General features: G+C 47.9%; 1 protein-coding gene across 1 annotated transcript; it reads right to left on the reverse strand.

The window, feature by feature from the left end:
* Window positions 1–175: 175 nt before the first annotated feature.
* LOC142848163 (protein DGCR6) lies at window positions 176–6,436 on the reverse strand. The gene is made up of 5 exons (XM_075969844.1): window positions 6,238–6,436; window positions 5,676–5,836; window positions 1,844–1,944; window positions 1,214–1,354; window positions 176–620 (listed from the first exon to the last, which is right to left on the reverse strand). Exons 1-5 carry the CDS (start codon window positions 6,345–6,347, stop codon window positions 537–539), a joined length of 597 nt encoding a protein of 198 aa, XP_075825959.1. The 5' UTR covers window positions 6,348–6,436; the 3' UTR covers window positions 176–536.
* Between the last annotated feature and the right edge of the window lie 9,303 nt (window positions 6,437–15,739).

Below are 15,739 nucleotides of genomic sequence, written 5' to 3' on the forward strand. Positions count from 1 at the left end.
GAGGTGAGTTCTTATGCCTTAACTGGGGTGACCTGGTTAGGCAAAAATGACAATGAAAGGCATAAGGGCTTGGGTGGGTATCTCATAAAGCCACTGCCATATGGTGGCTGCCACTTTGCTGGCTCCACCATGCCAGAGCCACTAGGAAAGGATCCTAGCTAGCATGGACACAAACCATGTGCTGGGGTCTTTATTTTTCTAGGCCACACCAGAACAAGGCAAAACCAAGCCTGGAGGGTATGTGGGTATACCCAAAGGGAAGGTGCTAGAACCAATAGTCCCACTCAACCCTTAGTCATGGAGCCTTCACACGATGCCATTCCTGCTGCTTGGACCCCTCCCAACACCTGAACGGAGGGTGGCAGCAGGTGCAGTCTCTGTCTCATCAGCGTCTCCTAGCAAAGATCACACCTGGTGGCAGCTGGGCAGCCAGTTGCTCCCGGAAGCGTTCCGGCACCAGTAACAAGGCGGTCACTAGGCATCCGCCAGCCATTCTAGGCAATGAAGGACAGCAGGGACCCTCGCCCCTCACTTGGTCACAGGGCTGCCTTTCCTACTTGGCAGCCTCTCTGCTGCAGCTTCCTGATGAGTTCCAATAGGTTCATCTGCAGCGTCAGCTCCTGAAATGTAAAAAGAGGTCCTGTAAGGGCCAGTTCGACAGCTCATGCCCTTCTGTCTTGGTCTAAGACATACAAGGGCCTAGAAGATGCTAGGTAGTAAGGCTAAGGGGAAGCTGGCTAGAGCAAGGCAGAGGGAGAATCTGGGCCGGGGCACCTAGTAGGGCCAGCAGTCTCTAATTGGCTTCTTTAGAGTGGTTGGAGGGGGTTAGCATGCAGGAGGTGGGTAGGCGCCTGCAAAGCTGGACAGGTGGGCATTCCCTCCATGCCCTTCCCAGGGCCTTCCACCTCGCCTCTGCCTACCACCAATGCTAAGCTTCACTAGGACTCCAGGGACTCGATGTATTGACATGTCTGCAATCCCTGTGCTCTAATTAGAAGCCACGGCAGGAGGACCTCAAGTTCAAGGCAAGAGTGAGCAGTGTAGCAGACCCTGTCTCCAAAAATAAGTAAATAAATAAAAATAAAACAAGCAATACAACTACCCTCCACCTAAAGAAAAGGAGACCAAAACAAATAAAAACCAAATTCCAGACAGAACAGAACCTTCAGGGGCCAGGGGCGATGGCTGTGACAGGGTTGGCCTAGGTGCTGACCTGAGGATTTGTGGTCACATAGAAACCAGCTACTCCTGCCTTCTCCAGTGTGCTCTGCTGGTCGGCAACCTTCCGGTCCAGTTCCAGGACAATCTTACGGTCCATTGTCTGCTGCTCCTCCCGGATTCGATGCTCCATGGCCTGCAATGACTTGAGTAAGGGTGGCTCCTGCTCGGGCTTCTGCCCAAGGATGCTTCAAACATCCCTGCCTGCTACTTCCTCCTGCTGTGGCTCAGCAGGGGGGCTCCATAAAGCTACCCAACAGTCCCAGCTAGAAGTGCATCTGCCCACCACCTTCAATCCTGACACCATGGCTTGTTGGCTTCCTGTGGGTCTCCATGGTAACACAGGCCTCTTCCTGACTGCTTTTGTCATCCCACCATTGCACTTCATCACCCCGACTCTGACTGCTTCATGCAGGCTCAGGCCAGAGACGCTTAAATGGAGGAACAGGGGAGTGACAGACAGGTTGTGACTCTCCTCTCAACCAGAGCACACCTTAGTCCCCATGGAGAAAAGTCATGAAATAGACCCCATCATACCTCCAACAAGCCATGAGCTCAGCTTATAAACTACCCTCAGCCCCTCCACTGAGATAGCCGGGCTCAGCTATCCTGTCCCAGTTCCTACCTCCAGCTCACGCTGCTGGGCTGCCTGGAGCACTGGCAAGTTGTGGGGCCGGCAGGTCTGCTGGGCTTCCAGATGCTTCTGCCTTAGGGCCTGCCTGAGCACTAGGAGGGAAGAAGAGCTGTCAGCAGGGGTAGGTGCTGGGAAGAGAGGCAGCCCAAAGCTGGGTTAGAGGCCTCGTCTGAGAAGCCCTTCACTTCTAGAGTGCTGAGAGGCCTGCAGGTATGGCAGGTATGGCAATGATCTCAGAGCACAGTATACCCAGGGCAGGGACAGGAGGCAGACAGGTGCCTGTGGCAGGTGGCTGCTGGACTCAGGTGACAGTTCTAGCTGTGCTATCTTGGACGTCTTCAATAGGATGTCATTGTAGGACAACTACTAAAGTATTACAGAGCCAAAAGCCCAGAAGAGGAGGAAGAGGCTCTGTCTGCCAGCAGTGCAGCTGTGTCAAACCAAGCTTGGTGCCGCCCTACAGGAAAGCAGAGCAGCCCTGCTCAGCAGCCAGAGGAGGTGAAGGATGTGTGCAGGCCCATCCTGTACGCCAACAGGGTCCTGCACTGGGAAGTCTATTGCTTTACCCACTACCAGCAAGCAAAGTGCCGGGTTCCTGATAAACTGGCACACATATGGATGCGTACAAACTACCTGCTCTGATGGGGGCATGGGACGGTAAGGAATTGCAATCACACCAGTGTGGCTGGCTGGTTGGCCCTGAAAAAACTCAAAAGCTAACACTCTTATTCCGAGAAGAGGGTCACAGGACAGCTCTATTCAGGATCCCCTTGACTCCAATAGCGTCTGCAGTACCTAGTTCTCAGCATTTTGTATGTACCTCAATAATACCATGTATCATTGCTTGAAAATGAAGGCCACCTCAACATAACTCCATCAACACAAGGGGAAAGAAAGGTGGCCTAATTATCTGGTTGCAATGAACACGAAGGAGACAAGGCTTGGGGCAATGGGTATATGCACCAATACATCATCTCCTTCAGTCTGTTCAGCCCAGCTGCTCAAAGTCTCACCCAGCTCCCGTGGTGGTGAACACCCTTAATCCCAGCACTTGAGAGGCAGATCTCTGTGAGTCTTAGGCCAGCCTGGTCTACAGAACTAGTTCCAGAACAGCTAGGGCTGTTACACAGAGAAACCCTGTCTCGAAGGAAAAAGAAGTTATCTTATGTGGGAAGGTGGTGACACACACCTTTAATCCAAGTGCTTGGGTGGATCTCTGTGAGTTCAAGGTCAGCCTGCTCTAGAGAGCCAGTCCCAGGACAGGCTTCAAAGAAACAAAAAACCCTGTCTCAAAAAACAAAAGAAAAAATACAAAACAAAAAAAGTCCCAGGTCAATTTCCAGATTCCACTCTGGCTACCTGCTCAGGAGGGACCTCAACATGGTAATGACCAAGGATTGGTTAGCAAGGTGGTCCATCCCAGTCAGCACCTTCTGGATCTGGCTAAAGGCAGCAGAGGTTTGCAGTGCCAGGTGCACCAGAGCCTGGTCCAAGGCTTCTGAAAACAAATCAAATAAAAGGGCTCTGTAGAATAAAGACCAATTCCAGATCAGGTCGAAGAGTGAATGCAGGAAGAATGATGGATATAAGAGGAGCAGCCAGGCGAAGCCTCCTCTTGTCACACACGGTAACTAGAACACTGAGAACAATGAGCAAAGCAGGGCCTGGCCCAGATGTGGAATCCCAGCACTGGAGAGGCTGAGGCAGGAAGACTGCCAGTTCTAGACTACATCGTCTCAGAAAACCAAAAAGGAAAAGAAGAGAATGAATTGAGTCATGCACTTTAGACTTGTGAACGGGATACACCTATCTATCAAAAACATTTTAAAGGCACAGCCACTCCAACATTGGGTGACCAAATAAAACTCTTAGAAAACTGAAGAGACTTCTCAATATATTCTGAGGCCAGCATGACCTTCATACCTACAAAATACTGCAAGAAAATTACAAGGTCGTTGTCTATCAGGAATAAAGACAAAACTCCTAAGATTTTCATGAATCAAATTCAACAGACAAGGATGGGAGGTGACTCAGTGAGTAAAGTCAGAAGCTGGGCGCAGCAGCGTGCTCTGTGAGAGGTTGATCCCTACAGCTCATTGGCCAGCCACGTACTCTAATCAGTGAGCTCCACATTTGGTGTCTCAAAAATAAGGTGGAGAGAAACAGAAAGACATTCAGTGCTGTGCTGGCTAGTTTTATATCAACTTGACATAAGCTAAAGTCATTAGAGAGAAGAAGCCTTGGTTAAGAAAATGTCTCCAAGATCGGGCTACACAGAAATCTGTGTGTGTGTGTGTGTGTGTGTGTAGGATCGGGCTGTAGGTAAACCTGTAAAACATTTATTATTATTTATTCATTTTTAGAGGCAGGGTACAGGGTTTCTCTGTAGCTTTGGATCCTGTCCTGGAACTAGCTCTTGTAGACCAGGCTGGTCTTGAACTCACAGAGATCTGCCTGACTCTGCCTCCCTAGTGCAGGAATTAAAGGTGTGTACCACCACTGCCCAGCTTGTATGGCAGTTCTTAATTAGTGATTGATTGGGGAGGGCCAAGTTCATTGACGGTGGTGCCACTTCTGGTGCCACCAGAACCTACTGGTCCTGGATTCTGTAAGAAAGCAGACTGAACAAGCCACGGGGAGCAAGTCAGTAAGCAGCACCCCTCCATGGCCTCTACATCAGTTCCTGCCTCCAGGATCCTGCCCTGTTTGAGCTCCTGTCCTGACTTCCTTCAGTGATAAACAGTTATGTTGAGGTATAAGACAAATAAATCCTTTCCTCAAGTTGCTTTTGGTCACAGTGTTTCATCACAGCAATAGTAATCCTACCTAGGATATCATACCTACCTCTGGCCTCCACAAGCATGGGCAACAAGTGCACACATATATGTGTACACACCCCCATGAACACTACACATACACAATTAAATAACAACATACATAAAAGAAAAATACATCATAACCATACAGGATGCATTCCCAGAATGCAGTGCATGTCAGGAATTTAGAAATCATTACCACTCACTATACTAACAGAAAAATCACCTAATCGTCTCTGTAGGAATTGGAAAAGGTTTTAACAAAATCCAACACACATTTCTAATGGGGAAATTCTGTCTGGCAGCACAGGCTATCCCAGAAAGGCAGGGAATGTTTGCATGTAGATTTAACTTAATCTAGAGAACTTGCTTAGCATGTGAGAGGCCGTGGGTTCAGTCCTCAGTAACAAAATCCAAAGCAATTCACAAAGCCCAAAGACCTATAGTGAAGTATCAGTGGAGATCACAGAGACATCGTCACACTATGCTTTCAACTTTCCTAAAATGTGTGACCCGAGTCAAGCTTGGAGCGAGGAAAAAGAAGGAAGCCCTGATGGTACAACGGGCGCAGCCTAGCAAAATTTATAGGAAGGGGTTTCCTTTTTTTTTTTTTTTTTGAACTAGCTCTTGTAGACCAGGCTGGCATCAAACTCACAGAGATCTGCTTGCCTCTGCCTCCTGATTGCTGGGATTAAAGGCATGTGCCACCACTGCCCAGCTAGGTGTTCTATGCAGACACCAGAGACCTATCAAACCTGAGATTCAAATGGAAAGGTGCTCTGAATAACGCATTATCTAACCAGTACGACAGAGCTGTCAACAGACCTACAGTCAGCGAGGTCATCTGTCTGAGGGGACCTGGGGAACGCAAGTAAGAAGTTCCTGAGTAGCTTGCCAAAAGAGCCAGCCCAGGCTCTGCACACCTGACTGCCCACGCGAGGCTCCTACACCCAGAGCCACCCTGGGAAGGTTCCGTCGCCGCCCCCTCCCTTTCCCCCCTCGGGCACCTCGGTGTTCGTTCTGCAGCCGCAGTCGCTGGTTGTACAGGCTCTTCTCGGTGAGATGCTGGATCTCCAGAAGCCCCTGCACGATCTCGAACACGGTGCCGTCGAGCAGCGCCAGAGCCAAGTCGCTGAGCGTTGTGTAGGACAGGCGCTGCTGAAAGGAGCTGCAGGCAGATCTCTGGGTGAGCGCGGTCGCGACCCCGGGCCCCCCTGCCCCGCCTCGTTCCCGGCTCCCGTCCCAGCCCCCGTCCCCGGCTCGGTCCCCCGTTCCAGCTCCCGCCCCCGGCTAGGTCCCCCGTTCCAGTCCCCGCCCCAGGCTCGGTCTCCAGTTCCAGCCCCCACCTCCGGCTCGGTCCCCCGTCCCAGTTCTGGGCCCCGGCTCGGTCTCCCGTCCCAGACCCCGCCTCCGGCTCAGTGCCCTGGTCCCCCGCCGCGGCCCTCGCTCCCGGCCTCTCGCCCCAGCCCTCGCCTCGGTACCCTAACCGCGACCTCCGTCCCGCTCCCGCCCCGGTACCGACCCCCGGTCCAGTCCCCGGGTCCCGCCCCCGGCCCAGCCCCCGCTCACCTGGGCAGCTCCTTGACCAGGCTCTGCAGCGCTGACAGCAGCTGATAGTGCCGCTCCTGCTGCCGGGCCCGGTCGGCCGCCTCATCCCCGGCGGCCGCGTAGCGGTCCATAGCACGGCCGACTACCCGCCGCCCCCCGAATCTGCTTCTTCTGGCTCCCCGGCGCGCCCCGCCCTCTTACGTCAAACTCCGGCGCGGATGACGCATGCGCCCCGCCCCTCCAGTCAGCGTGGGCTCTCAGATTCCTGCGTCACGCACAATAAGACTCGCCCCTCCCCTCCTGAGACTCCTAGACGCTCTTTGTTTGGGGGTGAGTTGGGGTTGGCTGGCGCTCGCTGAGTTCCAGACTTTGGAGATGTTCGCCCAGGCCTCTGCAGCCTGATGTTTTAAGAAAGCGGATCCGGACAGCACGGAGTGTGCGCGGACTCAGGCCTCTGAGATGGGCGCTGAGCGGGTTGTCCTCCACCGTGGGCACTGCAGGAGAACAATACAGGGGAAATCCAGCTTTCCTTTGGGGTTCTTAGCCTCATTCATAAAATAATTTAAGAATGGACTCAAATGGAAGCACAGGACAGTTTTATTAGAGCCTAAAAGATATCCCACCCCCATGGACAACTGTAAACCCCAGCAAGAGCCTGCCACCGGAGAATGGAAAAGAAAGGGGTGTTGGAAAGTTGAACTCACGCTTGCTCAGCAGGTCCTTTATCCACTGAGCCATCTCCCTAGCCCCTGGCAGTTCAAAATTCTTAATTTAGCTTGTAGCACAAATAAGAGAAATGATATGTTTCTAAAGCAAGGTTGTGGTATTTCAATTGTATTTTAATAAATAAAGCTTGCTTTGAAGATCTGAGAATAAAACAGCCCCACGGCCTTACAGACCAGGTAATGGACACACACACCTTTAATCCCAGTAGCCACACTAGTTGCCGTATAAACCGGACGGTGTACGCCTTTAATCCGAGCCCTAGAGAGGATTATAAAATGGGAGGATACAGCTCTCAGACAGTCTCATTTTGAGATTCCTGGAGACAGGATCACCATTTCGGACTGAGGTCGAGGTAAAAGCCAGTGAATGGCTGCTTTGCTTTTTCGGCTCTTCAGGTTGAACCCCAGTTTCTCTCCCTCTCTGAGTTTTTATTAATCGTGCTTCACAGGGTTCCTTACACTAAGCTGCTGCTGGAAGGCTGGCACTCTACCTACAGTTCCAGTCTCTGCAGAGTCATCATGTTATTAAAAATATTCCTGTTGTTGAAGCATCTGCTTACATTCTTTTTATCTTCTGTTGGGCCATGATAATCTCTAGAGTAGTAAATTCAGATCTGAATATCTGAGTAACTTTTTTTTTCGAGACAAGGTTTCTCTTTATAGCTTTGGCGTCTATCCTGGCACTACGTCTGTAGACCAGGCTGGTCCTGAACTCACAGAGATCTGCATGCCTCTGCCTCCCAAGTGCTGGGATTAAAGGCGAGCTCCACCACCGCTCGGCCTGAATAATTTAAAAAATTACAATTTAGAAACCTTGTAGTGGTTTGAATGAGAATGAACCTATAGGCTCATATATTTGAATACTTGGTCCTTAGTTGGTAGAACTATTTGGGAAAGATTAGGAGGTATGGTCTTGTAGGAAAAGGTGTGTTACTGGGGGCTGGATGGATTTGCACTTTCAAAACCCACACCATATTTTCCTCTCTCTCTCTCTCTCTCTCTCTCTCTCTCTCTCTCTCTCTCTCTCTCTCTCTCTCTCTCCTCTCTCTCTCTTCCCCACCCCCATCACTACTTCATGCTTATGGATCAAGATGTAAGTTACCAGCTACTGCCCCAGGGCCATGCCCACCTGTCTAATGCCACGCTCCCCACCATGATGGTTATGGACTCACCTTCTGAAACTAAGACCTCAATAAACCCTTCTATAAGTTGCCTTGGTCATGGTGTCTTCACGACAATAGGAAAGTCACTAAGACACCTGTACATGAAGAAGTAATTTGCAGGAATAAGTATACTCTAAAGTAGCTGTAATTTAAGGTTGACAGTATATCAAATTATGATGCCAAATTATGAGGAATCATTTAAGTCATACACTTAACAGTCATGATCTGTAGCTGGGGATTGTCTTAGTTGGGGTTTCTATTGCTGCAACAAAGCACCATGACCCAAAACCAAGTTGTGAAGGAAAGGGTTTATTAGGCTTACACTTCCACATTGCTGTCACCACTGAAGGAAGTCAGGACAGGAGCTCAAACAGGGTAGGATCCTGGAGGCAGGATCTCATGCAGAGATCATGGAAAGGAGCTGCTTTCTGATTTGCTTTCTCCTGACTTGCTTAGTCTTCTTTCTAGGGGTGGAATCACCCACCATGGACTGGGCACTCCCCCACTGATCACTAATTGAGAAAATTACAGCTGCATCTTATGGAGGCCTTTCCTCAACTGAGGCTCCTTGTCCTTCCCTTATAATGACTCTAGCTTGTATCGAGTTGACACACGAAACCAGCCAATGCAGGGATATAGCTCAGTTGGTAGAGTGCTTGCCTACCATACACAAAGCCCTGGGATTCTATCTGCGGTACCACATCAACCAGGTATGGTGGTGCACAGCTGTCATCTCAGGACTCAGGAGCTGGAGGCATGTCAGAAGCTCAGGGTCAGCTCTGGCTATGTAGTGAATTCCAAGCTGGCCTGAGATCCACGAGACCCTGGCTCTAAAAAAGTCATTAAATGTTCACATGCTCATCTATGGATATTGGAGTGTGAGCAATTCTTAAGTGTCTCTTTAGCACACTGATTAAGACACAAACTGAGCCCAAAGGGACACATGCCCGAGACACAATATTACTGTCTATCTTATGATGTCCCCGAAAGCTGAAAGCTGGGTCACATTGCTTCCCTAGGTAGCATATTACAGCCTATGACAGCCAAGAAGGATGAAGACTGGGGTTTCATTACACCACCATGTCATCTGTGATAGCATAGGACATCTAATGGAAGATACATACCTCCACACATCTTACAACTAAGTCATATTATATGTCATATGAGAAGGAATGGAAAAGGAATGGAGACTGATCATAGTACATTGTGACGTCACACAGTGGCCCAGAGGAGAACAGAGCACCGTGCTGCGTCACATCAGGCCACTGCACATAGATGGTCCCTTAAGATGGTCAGGAATGGAGGCCGGAGTTACAGTTTTTCACCTTGTTGTTTAACATGGCAGTCTAGAGATGGCATGCAGACAGTGAGCCACAGTCTGTTGTTCGAGTGATGTGACATCATCTGTGACGTTGTGACATGATGTGCCAGGGCTGCCATCTGTCCTCATAGGGACGAAGAATAAGCATATCAGCTCTGAGTCTTCACTCTCCATTACACAAAATATCATGTGCAAGATGAGCTGGGATGCGGACCTGAGTTACATTACGTGTGTAGAGATGGGATGTATCAGTTGAGAGGACAGAGGTTATCAGTCACACATCACATGGTACATGTGACAACTGAGAGAAGGCTCAGATTGGTTTACACTATTCCATATAAAGTATATGACAGCAGCAGGGGACACACATTTTTTGTCACTTTGTGTCACTACAGAATACATCTAATATCTAACGTTTATCTAATAACCCAAAGAGGAGCCAGTTCTTGATTCATACTATGTCACAGTGTTACAGAGGATGTCATATAACATCAAAGACCATGAAACTCGGCTGCATCATGTCACTATGGAAAATACTAAGCCCTGCAATGACTGAAAGAGGGGACATACACCTTATTCATGTATACGTGCGTCATATTGTCACATATGTATCACACAGCAAATAGAGAGCCGTGCTGTCACACGACCTCAGGGCAGGTGCATTATGACACTGTGAAAAGTGGGGCAACTGCCAATGGCAAGGAGGAGACAGAGGCACATTTGATCACTGTCTATCCCCAAATACCATGCGGCAACCAAAGAGGGTGAAGATGCAAGCAATGCTGTGTTCCTAGGTTGTGTCCATATGACTAGTCTCTGGACTGACAACATCAGGTTTCCTGAACTACTGAATGCAGGTTAAACCCGTGGACCATTGTGTTCAGCAGAATATGGTGTGTGCAGGGTGTTGATCACTAATATATATCTTTAGTCTGTGTTTAAGTAGGCAGATGCATGAGTGATTGGGAGTGAAGCATTGTGTTTACAAAGATGGGTATCCGGTACTGTGTTCTTCTATGATTATTTATTTATTTTGAGAGAGGGTCTCTCTGTGTGTACTCCTGGCTGTCCTGGGACTTGTTCTGTAGACTAAGCGGGCCTCAAACTCACAGAGATCCTCAAACTTCTGCCCCTGAGTGCTAGGATTAAAGATGTGCACACTGCGCCCAGATTTTCTACGTTTTAATGCTGTGTTTGACACATGAGCCACATTCCCGAGGGAGCCTCACATCATCTCCGTGAATCATCATGCTTAGCATTGTTCATCTGATACCGTCTATCCACACAGGTCTCATCTTTGCATTTATTAGGGGACAGATTTGTGAAAGACTCGGTGTTGCGCTTTCTCCATGAGACTAGCTCCACAGAAGATGGCGTGAGTACGGCAGTCCTTTCTGCCCGAGCGGAATGCTGGCTTCTGGCAGTGCCGTGTTTACAAGGCTTCTCACAGTGAGCACCACTAGACTTAGGTGACTCAGGTGCCAGTTATCTCAGAGGAACACTGTACTTAGCTACGTGTGGTGCACATAAAACACACACTTTGGGGATATGATTTAACAGCACGGTGCAGGAACAACGGAGCATGTTATCATCTCTGACAAAGACTTTCTCGAGCATTGTACACTGCATGTAGCATTTTGTTCACTGACAATTGTTTTAAATGCTGGCTACCAGGTGTGTGTGTGTGTGTGTGTGTATGTGTGTGTGTGTGTGTGTGTGAGTCACAGAGTCCCATGGTCTCTGAGAATGGTTTCCAGTGGCTGATAGAGCAAGTGGTGCATGTTTCTGTGCACGTCAGCAGCAGTGGGCACGGAGATAATTTTGAAAGCCAGAGCACAGTTCCTCACCTGGACTAGACAGCCTCCAGAAGTATCTGAGTGGGCAGCTTGGAATCTGGAAGGTATGGGTTGAAATATTTAAAGTGCTGTAAGAGGGAACACTCCTGGCCGGGCGGTGGTGGCGCACGCCTTTAATCCCAGCACTGCAGAGGCAGGCGGATCTCTGTGAGTTCGAGACCAGCCTGGTCTACAGAGCTAGTTCCAGGACAGGAACCAAAGCCACAGAGAAACCCTGTCTCGAAAAACCAAAAAAAAAAAAAAAAAAAAAAAAAAAAAAAAGAGGGAACACTCCTGCTAACATGCAGCAAAATTATTCGCTACTATGAGGCTGAAGTGAAATTGTTACCAGTTGGAGATACACCTCAGTGGTGGAGCACCTGCCTATGGCCTACTACAGTCATTGTTCTGGTCTGCGAAAAGACACCATGACCAAGGCAGCTCTTATCAAAGAGAGCATTTAATTGGGGCTTTGCTTACAGTTTCGGAAGTTTGGTCTAATATCCTCATGGCAGAGAACAGGAAAGGGAAGGAGAAAATGATGTAATTAAATCATAATCTAAAAAAATTAAATAAATAATTTAAAAAGAAAAAATATTGAGTCAGGGCTCTCTGGTTAGCCCTGGCTATCCTGTACCTTTCTATATAGACAGGACTATTATCTTTGAATTCACAGAGATCCACCTACCTCTGCTGGATTACCGAGTGCTGGATTAAAGGTGTGCACCACCACGCCCAGTCAAGAAACAGAAATCTTAGAGTTCTTCAAGTTTTGGTCTTTATTAAAGAGGACACACAACTCCAGCCTGATGAGATGTAAAGGCGAGCTCTCCACAGAGTGGGAGGGACGGAAAGCCTTTGGGCATTTGCGTTCTTAACTGGTTTTCACTCTTTCATAAGTATTTACATTAGTGGAGGTGGAGAAGTAAAGGAGTAAAGTCGGTTTTGTGTTTGTTTGTTTTTTGAGACTTGGTCTCACTGTAGAGCTCTGGCTGTGCTGGAACTCATTCAATAACCCAGGCTGGCCTTGAACTCACAGAGATCTACCTGCCTTTGCCTCCCAAATGCTGGGATTAAAGGTGTGTGCCACCACGCCTGGCTTTAAAAATTTTAAGGATGAGCCGGGCGGTGGTGGCACACGCCTTTAATCCCAGCACTCAGGAGGCACAGGCAGGCGGATCTCTGTGAGTTCGAGGCCAGCCTGGTCTACAAGAGCTAGTTCCAGGACAGGAACCAAAAGCTACAGAGAAACCCTATCTCGAAAATCAAAAAAAAAATTTTTTTTTAAGGACATATGTTCTTTCTTTCTTTTTTCTTTTTTAGTGTGTGTGTGTTGGTGTCTAAGGAAGAAGGTGTTGGATCCCCTAAAACTAGGGTGCCACCTGAAGTAGGTGCTAGAGACTAAACTGGGGTCCTCTGGAAGAGCATCTTTCTGACCCTCAGGAGAAGAGTTTAATGTCGAAAGCTCTGCTCATTGTCTCTCATATGTGGACCCCACCCCGCGATGTAGGTCTGGATGTGTGGAGACAGCTGTGAGGGTGACAATGTCCGAAGGAGCAAGCAAGGTCTCATGAGTCGTTACGAGGACAGAAGAGCATTGCTTTCCAGTTTCAACTCTGCCGTCTTTCCTCTTCTTTTGTTGTGGTAGATAACAGCATAGAAATGTAATTGACGGTGGAAGTGTAAAATCCTTAGCAAAGCTTTCCAGCTTCAGAACGGCAATTCTAAGTGTATAGAACAGGAGTTCTCAGCCTGTGGGTGGGGACCCCTGTCAGGGTGGAATGACCCTTTCACAGGGGTCACATATCCGATAGCCTGCATATCAGATATTTACATTACGATTCGTAGCAGTGGCAAAATTACAGCTATGAAGTAGCATCGGAAGCGATTTTATGGCTGGGGTCAGCACAACATGAGGAACAGTATTAAAGGGTCACAGCGTCGGGAAGGCTGAGAACCACCGCTCTGGAGAATTGTTTTGTACAGGGCTTGAGATGGGGTAAGTGTGTGAATGGCTATCTTCATCTAACTGTGTGATGCTTTTATTTGTGAGTTCACCACAATCGTGATTTTTATTTATTAAATATGTAATAGGGCCGGGCGGTGGTGTGCACTTTAATCCCAGCATTCAGGAGGCAGAGGTAGGTGGGTCTCTGTGAGTTCGAGGCCAACCTGGTCTACAAGAGCTAGTTCCAGGACAGGCTCCAAAGCTACAGAGAAACACTGTCTAGAAAAAAAATGAAGTTCACATCTCTCTAAAAGCAATTAACATAGCTTTAGGATGTTTTGTATAATCCTCTATGGGGCTAGATTTTGGAGAGTAAGAGGACCAACATGATCAGAATACATGGTTTGAAGCTTGCCAAGAATTGATAAAATAGCACATTAAAGCAGAAACCATCCACATATGCAAGAAAGGAAATGAGAAGGGAATTGAAGCTTGCTCCTACCAAATCTGAACAATAAAAAGTACCAACAAAAAGAGTAACCTGAACCCCCAGGAGTAAGGATCCCAAATGGCATGGTGTCCGGGGAAGATCTGAGATGATAAATAAAGAAGGCAAAAGCAAAAAAGCAGGGAGCAGCAGGTCTTGCATGAGCTGATGACTTACGCCAAGCAAGTTTGAAGAAGAACAGCATCTCTATACTAGTTACCGGGATATGGCCAAGGTCAGTGGAGAGCTAAGTCAGACAATGTTAACAAGAGAATACAGGGCAATCAGTCACAGCTGCCATGGGGCTGATGACCACAGCTCAGGGCAGAGTTGGATCCCCAAAAGCCACAACCTTGAGTTCTTCGAGGCCCTGGCTTCAGCCCCAGACTGGACCTTTGTCCTTTCATCAGGGACTCTGGGACAGCGCTGTATTACCTGAGTAATGTGGGAGTGATTTCTTATTAATAAAGAAACTGCCTAGACCCATTTGATAGGCCAACCCTTAGGTAGGCGGAGTAAACAGAACGGAATGCTGGGAGAAAGAAGCTGAGTCAAGGAGTCGCCATGGTTCTCCCACTCCAGACAGACGCAGGTTAAGATCATTCCTGGTAAGCCAGCTTGTGGGCTACACAGATTAATAGAAATGGGTTAGATCAATATGTAAAAGCTAGCCAATAAGAAACTGAAACTAATGGGTCAGGCAGTGTTTAAAAGAATACAGTTTCCGTGTAATTATTTCGGGGCATAAACTAAAGCTAGCCGTGCAGGCGGCGGGGGTGCCGGGGACACAGCCCCGCTGCCCCTATTTCAACAGAGTGGCGCCCAGACGTGATGGACTAAATCCACTTAAAAACCTGAGAGGGCTTTAAAAAGGAGAGAGAGAGTTTAACACAGTTTTTTGCTGCTTGTGGGTGGCATGCTGCAGAGAGAATTTCCTGACTCAGCAGCCGCAACAGGAAAAAAGCTGCTGTTTTAAACTGGGGCTGTGCCGCCATTGTGATCTCTGTCTGGCCCCTGTGGGAGACAGAGCTTTTAAATTGAGCATTTGGAGTAAAGCTCTACGGATTGCTTGATGGCAATGTGGACTGCTGTGTGCCTGGAACTGTGTGTGGCTCAGGGGCACCAAATGGCTCTGAGGCAGGAGCTGCTCGGCTCTCCGCCATGATGAACTGTGCTGGTCTCAGGCAGGAACTACCGTAATTACCATAAAAACAGCGCAGTTAAGGTTTAGACTCTGCAGGAAACTGGCTGTACCTTATTACCGTATTACCTGTACATGGTGCAACTTCAGTTTTTAGAACTGCTTAACATTTTAAGAAATGCTCCTGGATAGTAAAAAATTGCAGATTCACAATAGGACAGATTCAGACCACTAAATGAGTCACACTGTTGGATGAATGTACATAGGCTTGAGAGAGAGAAGAAAAAGAATATAGAGAATAAAGTTAATGGTTTAAAAAAAAAGGTAAAGTCTTTAAAGAGACAGAGTACAGATAGTTATAGATTAAAAGAAATAAAGAAAAATAAGCCACGTAAAAATGGAAAATTCACAGAGAGTCTGGATTATGTACATTGTGTTTTCTTTAAAATTTTTGACTGTGAAGGAGCTAAGTACAGAGAGACATTTCATTACATGGCTGCCAAGCTAAACCAGAATGGATATAAGGGTATTACGATTTCAAAATTTGGGCCTAAGAATATGATGCTTTGGAGAGGGTCTTCTTTTGTTTTCACAGAGGACCAGACCCTGTGGATTGCATCTATCCCGATTTGGTATGATAGACCACGCCCTCCTGAAAGGTTGCAGTGAACATCTTCAGAAAATTGCTTCGCTCAACTGCCAACTGGGATGAAACTAGCACACAGGTTATACCATGAAAGACCTAATTAACGACGCCCCCATTCAGCAGGAAGCAGTTAGGAGAGAAAAAACTGCGCCCATGTTCCCAAAATATTGTTTATAAATGTTCTTTTACGTTTAAAGGGGGAAATGATATAGGTATGAATAATTTGCATTGGTGTGGATTTTAAGGTCAATTTTGTT

The sequence above is a fragment of the Microtus pennsylvanicus genome, chromosome 1 (assembly GCF_037038515.1).
Source record: "Microtus pennsylvanicus isolate mMicPen1 chromosome 1, mMicPen1.hap1, whole genome shotgun sequence".
Lineage (NCBI taxonomy): Eukaryota > Metazoa > Chordata > Mammalia > Rodentia > Cricetidae > Microtus > Microtus pennsylvanicus.

What these genes read in the sequence shown, in the direction of transcription:
- LOC142848163 (XM_075969844.1), bottom strand. Translation starts at nt 6,347, where the DNA reads ATGGACCGCTACGCGGCCGCCGGGGATGAGGCGGCCGACCGGGCCCGG. An exon ending in GCTGCAGAACGAACACCGAG is followed by an intron (nt 1,945 to 5,675) that starts GTGCCCGAGGGG and finishes CTTCCCTCCTAG; the next exon opens with TGCTCAGGCAGGCCCTAAGG. An exon ending in ATGTGACCACAAATCCTCAG is followed by an intron (nt 621 to 1,213) that starts GTCAGCACCTAG and finishes TTTACATTTCAG; the next exon opens with GAGCTGACGCTGCAGATGAA.